The sequence below is a fragment of the Apis mellifera genome, linkage group LG9, assembly GCF_003254395.2.
Source record: "Apis mellifera strain DH4 linkage group LG9, Amel_HAv3.1, whole genome shotgun sequence".
In the NCBI taxonomy this organism is placed as follows: Eukaryota; Metazoa; Arthropoda; class Insecta; order Hymenoptera; family Apidae; genus Apis; species Apis mellifera.
The window spans coordinates 4830435-4847572 of NC_037646.1; the positions used below are offsets into that span (position 1 = coordinate 4830435).

General features: G+C 31.9%; 1 protein-coding gene across 11 annotated transcripts in view; it reads left to right on the forward strand.

Moving 5' to 3' along the window:
- LOC411345 (neurotrimin) overlaps positions 1-17138 on the forward strand; it is a 442810-nt gene that overhangs the window by 354249 nt on the left and 71423 nt on the right. For all 11 annotated transcript variants that reach the window (XM_026443081.1, XM_026443080.1, XM_026443079.1 and 8 more), the window contains 3 exons: positions 901-1108; positions 2457-2612; positions 16587-16715. In XM_026443081.1, coding sequence (XP_026298866.1) covers positions 901-1108; positions 2457-2612; positions 16587-16715 — 493 coding nt within the window. The remainder of the gene's footprint in view (positions 1-900; positions 1109-2456; positions 2613-16586; positions 16716-17138) is intronic.

The following is a 17138-nucleotide window of genomic DNA, read 5'->3' on the forward strand; positions in this document are numbered from 1 at the left end:
GCCAATGTAAGTTGTAGATAGTGTACATTGAAGTTTATATTTTTTCAATATTTTTCATCTCTCAGAGGAAACCACTTTTAATTACGTTGCTTCTAAGCCGTGTTATTAAATAAGAATAGTCTTTGAAACTTCTTTATACTTGAAGTGCCTTCCATCTTCTTTGAACAATAATTAAAATACATTGAGGAACTGTTGCGTAGAGATTGTTAAAAATTTAATAGAGTCAAGAAAAATGACTGAAAATGACGTTTAAATATCTCTGGCAAGAAAATTTTTTAATAACCTAAGTAATGAAGCTGATATTCAAGTGACGAAGATAAATGGTTTTCCCTATAAAGTATGTATAACTTTCCACGAGTTTACTCCCATTACGAGTTTCCATTCTCCTCGCAATATTTTCCTGGTGAAATGTTAAATGTTAAATATTATATAAACTCGTTGAAACAATAGTTATATTAAATTCTTAATTAAATTTCTCTTCTAATCCGTTTCCTTAACATAATACTTCTATCAATTTTTAATTTAGAACTCAACACAAACAATTTTAATATAACTTATTTATATTTTTTGTAAAGTTTAAACTTCTTACAAAAAATATTATTAAATTCATCATTAATAGATTTCATATTTTATATGTTAAAATTTGTACAAATTAAAATTTTTAATTTTATTAACACTGCAATAATAAAATATTGCAGTATATATAATATATTAAATATGTAATATTTAATAAAAGAATATTTTAATTTTATATATTATATTTTATATCTAATGGATAATAAATTTCCTATCTTTATTTACTATAAGTATTAAAGAATTTTCCATTGACAATTTACCAATACCGATAGTTTATCTTATGCAAACTTCATATATATATATATTCATATATGTTTGTTCTAGGTGGCATGGGTGCGCGTCGATACGCAGACTATCTTATCCATCCACCATAATGTCATCACGCAAAATCCACGGATCTCGTTGTCGTATAACGATCACCGTACATGGTATCTTCATATAAAAAAAGTTGAAGAAGTGGATCGTGGATGGTACATGTGTCAGGTGAACACAGACCCGATGAGAAGTCGACAGGGTTATTTGCAGGTTGTAGGTACGTGAAATATCGTTAAAAAAAATTCTATTTCGAAATAGAAAAAGAAATAATAAATCCTAAGATTTATCGCTTAAGAAGAGCAGAAATTTTCTTCTTCTTTAATATGATAAATTTTCAAGAATGAACGGAATAAAACGGATTTTGAGTGATATTCATAACGTAAGAACGTCGGGTTATTATTAAAGAACATTTATTATTTGTGAAAAAAAAATGATATATGGAAGTAATTAAAAATTTGTCAGAAACGTAACGTTTAAACACCGTAAAAGCAATTAAGGGGACCGGCATTAGTCAGCTCGATTCAGTTAGTCTTTGAAGCAATTAGGTTTCCAGTTAGTTGTTAAACTGGGTTAGGAGTCATCAAGCTTCCGATATTCAATCAACAAGCAAAGTACTTAAGCTTCCACAAGATTAGCGAGAAACTAGCCTCAAGTTAAAAGGTATTAGGAATGCTACTTTTTTGTATTATCATAAAAAGATGAATTTGGAAGGAAAGTTAAGAAGTTTCGAAAATTGACTTTAGTACACATTCAATGCTTGCATACGTTTAATTTTCGAAATTAAAATAAATTTTTTTAATTATATTCCTTTTCAATTGTAAAAATACAATTTGGAAATATCAATGAAATGTTTTTTTTTTTTTCAAAAATAATATAGTTTTATGGAACATTCACTACTTATCATTTATATTAAAAAAATATCGAAATAAAAATTTAATTATTAATTACAATAAGTACAATAGATTTTATGAAATGAAATTCCAAAGTTATTCTAGTAATTTTCAATATATTAAAAAATAAAAATTACCAGAAATATTTTGTATTGAAAAATATAATTTTAAAATATATTTTAATTATTTGACGCTTCGAATATTATTTGATTATTAATATAATCCAATTATTTAAATTTAACAGCGATTAATAATAAACAGCAATAGCGAGGATGAATAATAATACAATTCACATTTCTCTTTATCTGGATTAAATATCGAAACTCAACAAGAATGATATCGATTTCGGTTATTGTTATCAATTTTGGTTTATTCTAGAAGCGATATGTATGTATAATTAACAGCAAAATTTAGATTTTGCTCGCTCCATTAGGCAAATTCTCCCTGCGCAAAGTTTATCATTAATATTACAGATATAGATGAAGAATTTATCACTTGATAATATTATTTATTAGAATATCCTAAATCAGCTACAAAAAGAAATAAACAAGTTCAAATTGAAAAGTAAACTTATTAAATTACCATTGATCTCGTTCATTACTTGAAAGTAAAGTTTGTGGAAGAATATGAAAGACGATTATTCATTCGATTTCGCGCGTCCTTTTGCGTTCGCAGTGCCACCTTCCATTATCACGAAGGAAACGAGCACGGACATGGTTGTCCGCGAAGGTTCAAACGTGACATTGACGTGTAAAGCTTCAGGATATCCGGAACCTTACGTCATGTGGCGGAGAGAGGATGGGAAAAACATAAACTACAATGGAGAGAGCGGTGAGTTTTGATTATCAATTTTTTTTTTCTTTCCTCTAATTTTATGAAAGTATAAATAATTTTGAAAAGTGAAGCTATTTTAATTATAAGAATAAAAATGAATTTACGTACTCTTCAATCGTTATATTGTTATCCTTATAAGTTATGAATTGTTATTTGAGTTATGAATTGCAAGATTTATAAGAGATTCTAAAATTTCATTCGATATTGGAATTTCTCCCTCCCTCTCAATTTTCGAAACAATTAATAGCAATGTTATACTCGAATCATTATGATACCGAAAGATAAACGATTAATTATACCTGGAAAAAGTGTGGGTGTGAAAGTGTTATTATTACGTACATCAGATAACGGATTTTGCTAATGAATCGATTGACATTTTCATTAATTACGTTGGACATAATGATTCAGTCACGGAGAATTGTTAATTTCACGCCAGGGATTCATAATTTTCGCGATAAAATGAGATCTAAATTTGATTCACACGATGTATTCAGTAAATTAATGGCAAATAATTTAATACATTACTAAATTGGTTTCGAATTGATGAGGTGCCAATATCACGTTTTCCTTTCGCCTATGAAATATTAGTTACGGGAATCGTTAATACATTTTCATGCAAGATTTAAGATTAATTTATATAATATTAATTTATAATTAACATTAAGATTAACGTTTCGATATAACGTTTTAATATATCCCCCTGTTAATAATATTGTCGTTTGGGCAAAAAAATTTCATTGTTTAAGAAAAAAAAATAGGAAACGTATTTTCAAATATATTGTACAGAATTGTATCGAATCTTACGGATATTTGACATTCTTTTGATCGAATCAGTTACGTGTACGATTCAATTTTCCATTAATTTTATCCATCAAATATGTTTTGTACGTTTATAATAACAAAACGAAGTAAAAATGAAAAGTTAATCAAAGTATTCTATTACACATGATTTCAATGATTAATTATTACGAGACTGGCTGCTGGCTGGCAATCAAAACGTAATTATTCATGGATACAGTGTATATCTGGCTCGTATAGCGAAACTCTCGTGTGAAATGTATTCAAGAGTTGAATCGTCGTTTCCGGATAGTTCTCAATTCGACAATCGATAGTCGAATGGATACAGGTAGCGGAGCTTCGCACACGATATCGCTTTTTCGTATGCAATGCAAAAAAAAAAAAAAAAAAAAGCAAACGACTAAAACGATTCTTCTTTATTGTGTCGAAACTTGTACGAAGTTTATATTCACTTTACTCGTATTCAATTCTGACATTCATATACCGACACGCACGTCAGAGCGTATAAAATATTCCCCTCGAAACTGAGAAATGATATTATCAGACTCAAATGTAAATTTTATCTTAAATTTATGTCCCAATGTAACGATGTGTTAAGAATTAATTTTAGTTTTATTTCATGTTTGAAGGAAAAATGTAATTTAAAAATTATTTAATATTATAGTTGTGTTATAATAAAATACGAAAAAAGAAAAATTCATATAGAGAAAATAACAAATTTTCTTTGACATTTATTAAGCTGAATGTTTCTTTCTTTTTTTTTTTTTTTTTTTAATTTTAACTGAATTTGATGAATTGAAAAATACTTTCGTGAAAACATTTTTAATTCTCGATATTGTTGAGAATCTAGTACATTTAAAATACATTTGACAATAAACAGTTTAGCATTTATTTTAATTTTATATAATGTAGATTACAACAACGAATTCTTTTATTTTGAAAATAATCAGTGGTAAAATTTGAAATGATGAAAATCCCTATTCCTCTGTTTCGTCGTTTTCATTTGAGATGAAAATATTGATTTCGAAAAACAACATATTCTTATGTTGTGATATATTATTGGAAATTTATTCATATTTGATTATTCATTAACAAAATAGCGGCGATGTACAAACCATAATTCATTTCATGGAAAATTATGCATATATTTACATATAATAACAATAACAATTCCCAAATATTTCTAAATAAATAAATATCAATTTATGAAATTATTTTTAATAGAAATATTTATAAAACGTTATTATTATTTTTAAAGGATTTTTAATTACTGAATGCTTTCGATAAAAAAAATTATTAAAAAATTTAATCGTTATTACACATTATTAACAACTGGATGGAAAATTATTTTAATGATTGATCAAATATAAAATATATTTGGATATATTATGTAGCATCGAATAAAATTTATCGATAAACAATTAGAACGTAAAACGTTATCGAATATTGAAAAAGCGGGATATTCGTAACAATTGATTAAATCATAATCTCCAAATTTAATAATAATCCGTGATATGATCACGTTTTTGTGATCGGATGCGAATAATTATCTGTAAATTATTATCTTGTTAGAAATACAAGATTACATTCGAAGAACACATATTCGATGTATCACTTGCTTTTGAAGTTTCGAGTTAGGAAACGTTGCTTCGTACACCGGCAATTGAAATTTGTGCTGTGTCGGGAAAACAGGCTGTTCCAGAATTCCCTTAGCTAAATTGGTTTCAGGAATTGCGATTTCCAGAGCAGCTATTAATATAACAATAAGCAATGAAACCATTCTTTGGCTGGAGTTTGGATAAAGTTAAAAATTCTTATTACCAAGGATTAACAAAGATTCGATTTTCAATCGATATCACACAAGTGAAACTTTCATTTCACAAGTGTCGCAAAATTTCGCAACAGCACAAATTGAATGGAATTCGATCGGGGTCGGTATTGCCTTGCGAAACGAGTGTTCTTCTCGCATTACCGGAAGTCCTCCGGTTCGAAAAGTCAACGCCTCGCTATATAGCAAGCCGACACTCCTGTCGATAAGTCGAAAGCTCGAGGCGCGGCATTCCTTCCCGGCCTTAATCAATAAAATCCAACGAATCGATACCCCCTCAACGTGACGCAACGGAAGTTTACCAAGGTATTCTTCAGGCTAGAGGGAGGAGAACGTTTGATCGTTGAGCATCGTAAATAATCGATTTGCTCCGGTTGTCGTGGCGCGCTTCTCTAAAAATATCAGTTCCGCTCTGGGAGCACGGCCGTCTTGGCGCAGAGGTCGTCTCGATCGATGCTAATTACTTTCTTAATTACTAATTATGAAGGGTGTGATAGGCGCGACACTTTCATTCTCTCTCTCTCCCTTCCTCCGTGTACTTCTTGCCTCTTTTCTTTCTGCAATCCTCGTCTCCCTTGCAATATATAGAAAAAGAGAGAGAGAGAGAGAAAGAGAGCAATGGATAAAGATGTACAGGATAGAGGGACGTCAGACAATCTGTCCGTTCCAAAGGATTTTCTCAATATCGGATAAAGGCCGGATTTAATTTCTGCTCTAATTTAAATTTTCATTGCCCTCGAGGCATACTCGGCTTCAGACGCTCAGACGAGGCTTTCGAAGCTTACGCCTCGCCCTAACTCCACCGTATAAACTGTCACTGATAAATATGTATGCCTCGAATCGTTGCCGGGCCCTGGGATAAAAATCCACCGTTGCATTATATGATCTGGCCTGTTCAAACCGGCCATTAGCGGGGTCGTGGAGATTAATGTAATTCGAGGGGAACTATTGTTGCGAAATTCTGTTTAACTTTTTTTTTTGCCGTGGCAACTCGTAGAAATAGAGTTTAGGAGGGGATGAAATATAGGATTAAATCTTTTTCATCCCTTTTTGATAATGAGAATTTTTCCACAATGGTATATTTTTAATCGAATTGGAATCTGAATTTGATCGAAAAATTCAGTTAAGTAGAAATTATTATTTTTAATAATTTATTGTTTCCTACGAGTTTTTCAATTTTTTAATTTACTCGTATATATTTTAGAGGACAGTTTAAATTTCTTTTGTATATAGAGGAATAGTGAAACAAATTCTGTTCGATCAATAATTCTCTGAAGAATTGATTAAAATAAGAGAACGTGGACAATTGAAACGCTTTGAAATTTATTCTTCATCGCATAATTTCGACATCACGTTAATTATAAGAATTTTTCAAAATTCGTAACGCTTTTTTCAAACACTCGCAGAAATAAATTTCATCCACTTTTATTCCATCTCCGTCGAATTATCGATACTCGGCTCTCAATCAACGTCGATTTCCGTGTTTCCACGTGAATCTACGCATAATTACGGGAACTAGTCCCTTCATTATGAACGCGACCAACCATTCCATAAAAGCACACCGATCGAAACGCGTGAAACACGGTCCACTATTCATGAAAACGGCAATCAATTTGCAATGCGGCGGCGAGCCATCAACGGCTTATGAGGAGACGATATCGTTCCACGATCGTGTATCGAAGGCTATCTTCGGCCACCATCTGCCGCCGTACCGTGTCATTCGATAGGCGTAATTGGACAAAATATCACGATTGCAAACACGTGCTGTTCAAACTGTCTGCTTGGTAATGTGCCGTCCTTTGAGACTCGACAATTTCACTTCTCCAACGCCTGGCTTCTCGTTAGTTTCACGACTTTATTATTCAAGAAAAAAGGTAATTTTAATAATATTTCTATGTATCATTGTTCACAGTTTGGATAGTTTCGATAAAAGTATAGAATATTTTGTAAATACAAAATGTTATTCTCATAGAATGAATTTATCGTGAACAGTAGTGTACTGTTTATCATTTGAAATTGTATGTTTATATTATATTATATTAAAGATAGAATTCCTATTCAATACAATTTCAACTTGATAATTATTCCGTAAGAGATGGGAATTTAATGGTTTAATTTAATGAATTACGCGGTAATACTTGATCCGCTTTTAGTTTCAGATTTCATTTTAGAAGAGTATTATGATTAATGAATAATATGCATGGATTATATATTGTGTGTAACAAAAGATTAAGTCAGATATAATTTTTATTAAAATCTAAATTTCCACTTCGTGAACTCCAATCTTTAAAAAAATGTAAAAACAAGTTATTTCTAAGAGAAATGATTAAGAAAATTTTTAATATTTCTTTACTTTTCGATATTACAATATTCTCGTGTTGAAAAATTTAACAAATATTTGTATCGACCGATTTACTTCCCCACACAGAAATTTATAAGAATTATGGCAATGCGTAATCCGATTATATCGAGAAAAGAATTCGACCAAGCCATCACATCCACTTCGAGGCAAAGATTAGGAACAATTTATAGTGTTGGAATGTTGTACGTATATCGTACGTGTATCGCACATACCAATGCTTCTCCCCTAGCTTTTCGTACACAGAAGTGAAAAAGAATGTTGAAGAGAAATGAAAAAGAAAATCGAATTTTATAAAACGCACGAGCCATTCCTACTTCCAAAGAATGGAATCGAGACACTTGTGTGTACGGCCAAGGAAAGGAAGATTTAACTCCCTCCTACGATTGTCCGAGAAGCTGATAAAAGAGTGAGTAAAGAAAAAACAAAGAGAAATATCTCGAATTGGGAGAGGAACGCTGGAAAAAGGGATAACGAATCGTTGGTACTCGTATTCGGGAAACGAAACGTTCGAGAGATGTTTACTTGAATTTTTTACAGAAATTAATTGCGGAGATGGATACCGTTGCATAAAAGGTAGTGAATATTTAACAACATACAAAACTCCATGTACAAATTTATTTTTCGAGTTTTGGAAAATTAAAAAATATATTAATCGAAGGAATGAAATTGGAAAGAAGAAGTACATCGAATAAAATATAAACATCTTAATAAGTAATTTACTTTGCAAAAAATTGTTTTTGCATAAAAATTTGTAATGAATAATTGAAGAAGCCAAGTCTTCATAGCAAAAATATAAAACAACCATTTTTTTCATCTTTCAAAAGTATGTAGATATAGGAAATGATGAATATATTAATTTATAAATATTTTTTCTTAATCTCTTTTACAAAAACAAAAGCCAATATTGTGTTTTTATACAAATTGGAAGAAGAAGTGAATATTTGTTACGATTTAAATACGGAGAAATTACAATATCTCGTTCCAAATGAAAATTTCCATCTCCATAGAGAAACTGTATGTTCATCGAATTTCACAACATTTCGAAGAAATTGAAATCCTTATATCAGTAACGTGATCCAATAAACGGGATCGCTTATGGCGGCAAAACAACGTTCCTCGCAATAACAATTTGCCTAACGCGGGGAAAATTATTTCTCCTCTCGTTCGAGAGGAGCGTTATGAAAACGGATATCGAAGAAATGAAAGTGTACGATGCGTAAAGGTTAGAAAACAGTGGTAATCAATGCCGGCATAATGCCGGTTGAACGTGTCTACATCATTGTCTACGATCTTCTTCGAGCGTTTCTTTTTTCCATCCCAAGTTTTACAGGAAATTGTAGAGAACGTGGCAAAAATCGCGACACGAAGACAAAGATATTTCGCGTAAAACTCGTTTGACGATGCAAGAGGACGCTCAGAAATCTTATTTACTGGAAATATTATTTCTTATAGGTATTATCTCTTCTTAAATATTCCTCGGGTATCCAATATTTAATTTCTTCTTTGTAGAAGAAAGTTAAAAAAAAAAATTCCTCTCATAATAATTTTCTATAGTAATATTTTAGAAGAAAATGTATAATCGATACATTACCTAAGAAAATTAATTCTTTTTCTTCTTTTTCTCGCAATAAATCTTAAGAAATCTAAAATTATTTCCTCTTTAATGTGAAATCTTCGCTTTCAAAAATTGTATACAATTCCACATTTTTATATTTTATATTTTCCACGCAACATTTCTATAAATATAAAATAAAATGTAAAAAAATTCCTATTCCACATATTATTTCCATCAATGCTACAATTTTTGCCGGTATATATCGGGATCAAAGTAACACGAGACGACCGGAAAATCGGGATCTAAGAACGAATTCTTGTTCCGGAAAAGAAAATAAAAGAGGGGAAGGGAGAGAGAGAGAGAGAGAGAGTCGCGTGGTGGATATCGATATAGGCGGTACGGAAAATCGAATCTACGCTGTACTCGTTTTACGCGCAAGCCTGGCATCAAACGATGAGGAAAACTGGCGGCCAAACTGTACCGACGTCGATCCTCGTAGACGAGCTTATCTTGTTGCCGTTTGAGGGTTCCTTTGTACTTTCAAAGACCAAGTCGTTGCTACAGCCGTGCAACTTCGTGAACAATATTGTCTAGCAAATTTTGCGTTTCAACCCCCTCAAGGAATAGATTCCAATTGGCTCTCCGCGAGTTTCCTCTACTTTTCCTTCATCAAAATCGTTCATCCCCTAATTCGCGTGGGAAAATGAAGGAATAAAAGAGGATATTGAAGAAATTAAATCCCTTTAAGGGTATTTGTACGATTGAAAAAGGTACGTGTTACTTTTTTCTTTTTTTTTTTTTTTTTCAAGTGTAAGATTTCTTAGCGCGGGTAGATTTTTAGTATCGAAGGATCGAATTCGAGGATGGATTTTTATTTTGAAGAAAGATTTTTAAGATTGGTTAAATTGAGAATGGAGCTTTGAAAGTTGTGCAATATTATATATAATGTTATTTATACGAGATATAATCGATACGTTCATTTGGCAAGTTCATTTAATTTTCATCGGTTAGTTATGATTTTTCGTTCGGTTAATAGGATTTTACGTTCGTATAAATAATACTAATTTTCTCGTAAATATATAATAATGTTTTAAATCTGATGAATTTGGAAACGAATTCGGAAGCGCAACATTTGTATAAGTCTCGTTTATTTGGTTGTTTAATCGATGCAATATATATATATTTTCATTGCTATAAAATATTATAACAAAGATAGAGATAAAATTCGTATCAACTTGTTTGAATTTTAGTGCAATTTCGTTGAAATACGAAAAAGAAATTTTATTCGTCACGAAAAAAAAAAATTGTTTGTGCTTGATAAAGTAAACATTAATAAACTACAGTGTCCATCGGTAAAAATTTACATCTCCTTTGTGCATTGAAGAAAAATGCAATTCTCAGTTTCCTCAGAACAATCGCGTGCGTAATTTTTCATTGTTGAAAAATTGGGAAAGGATATTCTCTTCTCTGGTCCAGAGAAGAATTGTTTGGAAGTCTGTCTTTATTTATTAATGGTAAGAAGAAGCTAACCTTAAAAAATGAGCTTTCGTAGTCGCATAAAGAGAGTGAAACTAGGAAATTGTACAATATTCAGGGTCCCAAAGGCACTGTTGCTTAGCTTTGTCTTTTGCTGATAAATAACTACCAGACTTTGTTGGAATAAAAGAATTCGAAAAGTGGAGTATTCTGTAAAATATTGATTAAAATTCGATGATTTATAAATAATTTTCTTCGAAAACATCTTAATATTCTTTAATAAAATATACATAACAATAAATTATCTTGAATAATTTCGAATAATAAAAATTAAAAATATGCAAACGAGATGTAAATTTAAAAAGAATTTATGCTCTCTTTTTCAATCGTTCCAAGATCAATAGCAACTATTTATAATTTACAATTTTAATTCTAAAAATGAAAATTCTAATTCTGTTCACAATTTTTAAATATTCATCATATCTTATGATCCAACCATTGCATAAAAATTGTGATATTAAAGAATCTTCAATCTTCTAAACTATTCAAACCTAATTAGGAACATCATAAATGTCACGACAACCTTTCTGCGTTAAAGGTAGCCACCACCTTTACTCTAAAATTGTTCGAACTGTTTCAAAATAGTGGGAGCAATTGGTCTATAGAATGAACACACAGCAGAGACATTAGCTGAGACGATCGTGGCTCGTTGGAGGATTTGGTCGGAGGATGAATGTGGCCGGGTTATCTGGCGGTAATAACGCGAAAAAGGCTACTTAAGGGTGGAAACGAGGGAAAAGAAAAGAGGGGGATGGGATGAAATATCAACGTCCAGGCCAGCCGCTTATGGGGCGGAATACATCACGTACTAATTCCTAAATAAATAATAATAAACTAAATAAATAGGGTAGCTCACTTCGTCTTCGAGGAAAGCTGTCTGCTTATTCTTAAAGACGTTAAGGAGCACGCGGAAAATGTTATGCAAAGTGGCGGCGAGCATCGACGTTGAACGGCCGCTAATTTATTCCGCGGTTCTTTTTTGCGCCCCCTCTTATCTGCCGTCCGTTTAACATTCAAACGAGCTGATGAGCTTCGAAAGACACTGCGTTATCGCGTGCAATGCTCGCGTTATGATCTTATGAAAATTTCACGCCTCTCCTTGCCCGAGTAAATTGGGATTCGGCGCTATTTTTTCGAAGCTAATTCGCTATTTGATTTGGAATGATTTTTGGCAAATGCAAAAATGTATCTTAGATTTAATTCTCGATCGAGATACTTTCTGGAAATAAGATTCGCGAACAATCGAGAGATTAATGCAATAATATATTAATCAACTAATTGAATCGATAATTGAAAGAAAACTGAAATTTACTTTTCACAGATTTGATTTTCAAAAAATCATTATTAATTAAAAATTGATTTACTAAAAAGAGACGCACAATCCTGTTATAAATCCTGTTATAGTTTAATTGACTTATATCATACTAACAATAAAATCTCTAATTTTAATTCATGACATTTAAATGGAAATTTTTAAAGATTCTTAAAGATAATCACTATTTAGCATTGGGAGAATTTATAAGAAAATAGAGAAATAGAAAAATTATCCTAAAAGACCTAATCTCGATAGAGAAAACAATAAATGTTTTTTTCTAATATAAAAGACGTTACAATCTAATAGAAAAAATATTATATAAAACTCAAAATATTCTAAACAATAGCACAGCATATCCAATCCAAAATATCCAAAATAAGAATTACAAACATTAAAAGTGACTATCTATTACCATATTTATAAAAAACTTTTACGATCAAAATTTTTAATTTAAAATAAAATTGAGAAGTGTCTCGAATCTATCATTTCGCTCTCACTCAACAGTATTTACATCGTTAAAAAATAATTGGCCACAATCTCCATTAAATCTGTACCACGCAACAGATTTATCCCCAAAATGAAATTTCGTCGAGCAATACTACATCGTGATTTCCCATTAAAATGGAAACCTTTAAAACTTCCCGTTAAACAGATGAAAGGATAGTTGTGGGATTCTCCAAAACTATTTGATTAAAACTCTGGAAAATGGAGAGACATCTCTCTTCATTGTTTATGGAAAACAATGGATAGATTTGGCGTCTGGTCTGACAAGCAGATTCGCACCATCTTCTCGCACCATCCCTTGAACAGATTTCCTTCCTTTCATCGACCTTCACAGGCCCCCATATTTTTCCTCCCGAATGATAAGAGTTTCGAGTCACGCGAGATAAGCTCGTACAATCGAGGACGCAGTTTCACCGCCACGGCGCGTTCTCTTTTGTCGGCGATTAGGGTGTATTGTGGCGTTGTTGCGGGGAGGGAAGTGTTGTTAATAAGTTTTATCTATTTGATAAGGAAATAATAGGAGGGAAACGGTAATAACGAGACTTTATTACCTGTCGCGATTACTGGTATCAAATTTAGATGGAATTGGTGTACAGTAATTATGAAAAAAAAAGTATGAAATTATTATGCGTAACTCGTAATAATTTTATATTGATTTTAATCAATTGAAAAAAAGAATGTGTTAGTAAAAAAGAGTTTGGTTATTTTATGTGCAGTTTGATTATTATAAGTTTGTTCTATTCGTTTATGATTGACTTATCTGACCATCGGATTGTTCTATCACTTTAATTATTTGTGTATTTCATTTAACGGATTTCGTTCATTCACTTATCTGTTTGATTTATTACTCGAGCTTATTTCACTTGGCCAATAGTGATTGATCTATTCCATTATCTAACTATTTTCGGCCCAGTCATCGATATATCTGATCCTTGACCTGATCCTTGCTGGAATTAGATTTCCCTTTTCCATCTACAACGCGATCGATAGAAAATGTATAAATAGTTTACGACTATCAACGACTATCTGACTCGACGAGGCAATATCGCACAAAGGAGGGTAATAATAAAGGAAGTTGAAAAAAAAAAAAAAAAAAGAAAGAAAAAGAAAACGATTGTTGAGAGGAGAAAAAAAAAACCTATATCTCTGGGGGAATAACGTAAAACGTAATGAAACTCAGCCTGTTCGCGTAAATATGCAAGCATAACGTTCAAAGGAACGTAAAAGCGGACGACGATTGCAGACGCGTTCCAATAAGAGGGTGATAATAAAACGGTGTACCTGCAGATCGCTATTTTTATACGCGAAATTATCGTGCACGTTTCCCAGAATTCTTGGCGAAACAGAGGGCAACGGGGGATTGTAAATAGGTTCCGCAGGTCGTTTCAAACTGGTCGTGAGTAAATGTTGGGGAGCGATGGAAAACCAATTGAACGTTTTTCACGGGTAAAAGGTAAAAGCGCATTGTATCAGGAGGAAAGAATTGTTGCTACAATTGGCGGAGAACAGTAACGCGAGGGTAATGGGATGGTATAAGAACGTGGAATTCCTCGAAATCGAATAATACCCCTTCAATGTATCACGATCATTGCCACGGCTCATGCATCTTCCGATAAATTCTTTCCTCTCCCCGCCTTTCATTTTAATCCTTTCAACGGATAATTTGCTTTGTCCTTGTTATTTAACGCGTGATCGCGTTTACAAGTGGTGTAGTAATTTTGTAATTTCCTTTAAAAATAGAGAATGTACACAGCGCGCTTTTATCGTGAAAAATTTTAAACTAGACTATGGATGGCTTTTATAGAAAACTTGGCGAAACGCGCATAAATTACTTTTAAGGATTAAACGAACGTTGTAAACCGCGTTAAATTTAACAAATAAGTTAATCAACTCTATTAAAGCTAAAGTGAAGCTTTGGTAAATGTAATGGAGTGTCCCGCAATTCCCTATAATTACATCGTACACGTATATAACAGTATCTCTCCAATTCTATATTTCGATTGAATTGCTTGAACGTACACGTACGTGTTATTAATCAAAATTAGATATTATCTAATAATAATATGTTCAATTTCACTTAACTGCGTTATCAGTGAAACGGGCAGAACTACATGATAATTCTGTAACGTTACAACGCTCCATATTCGTAAAATTATCTGGTTACTTTTTGAAGAAAAAAAAATAGAAACATTAACTTATTTTTACATAACGTAGAAACAAAAAAAAATGATCCAATTCGCGAAATTGAATATCCAAAAATATATCGTTATCAGTTCGGTTCATTGGAATTTTATTGTCTTGGCTTCGAACTTTCCGTTTCGATATTTATTAGAGTGGAGTGGAAACCGGAAACGGGACTATTTACGTACTATTCGCGCGCGGGATCTCGTTTTGGTTCGCGTGCATAATTCGTTGGAACGGATGACCGAGCACAGCCGCAAAATACGGTAAAAGTTACAGGAAAATGTGGAACGCGGAAGTTTTCCAGGTTTGTGCGACTGGCCGGAATGATAAATCGTTTAACGTAATTTAATTATATGCCCGATGTATAGCGGAAGCGGTGAATATAGGATGGAATAAATAATTACTTTCTATGACAGATATTAATGAGCCGTGGCTATAGATGCATTAGAGAATCAAACTTCGAATCTTGAATGGACGATACCCGATATCGTTGTACGAGCAATACTCGCTCGTAAAAAGTTGAGTGGTTCAAGTGGTTTGAAATGGAATTTCGTTGTAATAACGAACGTGGTAATGAGTCTAAAAAAAACAAAGAGAAAAAATTAAAAAGACGTTTTAGAACAGTGGGGAATATTTTTAAAAGATGGTGAAAAAAAATTATCAGATAACGTTGAATTTTTTTTGAAACGAAATATTCCCACAATACTTTATGCATTTATTTTTTGATGGTATATACTTTAGAAACATCGTATATCTCCTAATGAGAAACTTTCCTCGGCATCGAGCTGAATTAAAAATATTTTACGTTTAAAAAGAGGAAGAGCGTTCCAAGTTCATCTTGAGTAGATGGAGGTTTCGCGATGCCTTCTGCACTTATAAATTCGGTACTGTCAAAGTAGGTCGTCTCCTCTGAACTTTTAGCCGAACTTTCAACCTGGAAACTTCGATTTCTCCACAAATAGTGTTACGTCCGAATTTTCACCGATTCGACTTCACCGAAGAAACTTATCCATCCAGAATTGCACGATTTAATAAAAAATTAATTCTAAAAAAAAAAACACGTATTCCAAAAATTCTGTCGAATGAAGGAAAAAATTAATTTATAATAAATATTCAAACCATATAAATTTTCTATATTCTATATCTCGTCCGTGTAATAAATATTTAGTAAATATCTTTTGTTTGAAAAGATATGAGATTTTTTCTTTTTATATAGAAAATAATGAATATCATTATTTATTATACAGTTTCCATTATAAATTGATTGAAATGTTACGTATCGAAATTATTCGAGCGACGTATATCGATTTTTAAAGTCGATAGAATAATTATGAGCTGTGGTGTATATTAATAGCTCGAAAGTGACAGAAACATTGAGGTCGCGATTTTAAAAGTTGCTTATTGGGTCGTGGAATATTTGAGAGATGCAGCAATTTAAAATTTCGGTACTCATCTACCGATTTTTCTAAAAAAAGAAAGCACACGTGAGAAACATTCATTTTTATTAAAACGAATGGAAATTACGAATTAAACGAATTATAAATATTTCTCGTACGAAAGAAAAATGCACGCTGCAAAGCGAAAAATAAATGTATAATTTATATGTATTTCTCTTTATTAAAAATTAATTTTTAATAAAAAAAAAATTTAGAAAAATATCATCGATCATCACTTAATATAAAATTATAAATCCTCTAAGTATCCTCGAATATCAATAAGCTAATAATTTCAAGCATTTTCCTTTCTGCGATAAATAGATACTTAAATATTGACACAAGGATTAATGAAAATCAATTGATGAATCTATTTTCCCTCTTAAAACACGAATTAATTGTATACACTGGATTTATACACTGGAAACTCTAATGAAATATCTGTTTGTGTTATAGTGAATGTCGTGGATGGCGAGGTGTTGCACATCGTGAAGATAAGTCGATTGCACATGGGAGCATACTTGTGCATCGCTTCGAACGACGTTCCACCGCGAGTTAGCCAACGCATATCTCTTCGCGTGCAATGTGAGTATACTGAAATATTCCTATCATATATTCCTCAAATAGTGGAGGAGCGGCGTGTGTGTTTATTGGACTGCTTTATATGCATGTTAATCCTAAACTGCCCCGTTAAATTTTGTGAACGTGTTATATTAACTTCATCCATGCGTAAACCCTTCCCTCCCTTTCGAACGGGAGCTTTTCAAAAACTGCATTCGTGGAAAAATATTTGAAGTTGCTTGAATATTTATACCGTCTACCGCTCTCGTTTCTCGCGATTTCGAATATATTTTTGAATAGAAAATTTTTCGAAACTGTTCGTGTCAAATTATTCCTCATTTTTAATATCGTTTTTTATTATCGTGTAAAATTTTCTCGCTCGATCGTTCCATTAAAAAGAGAGAATGAAATTTATATCGGGATTTATATTGGAATTTTTTCCAATAG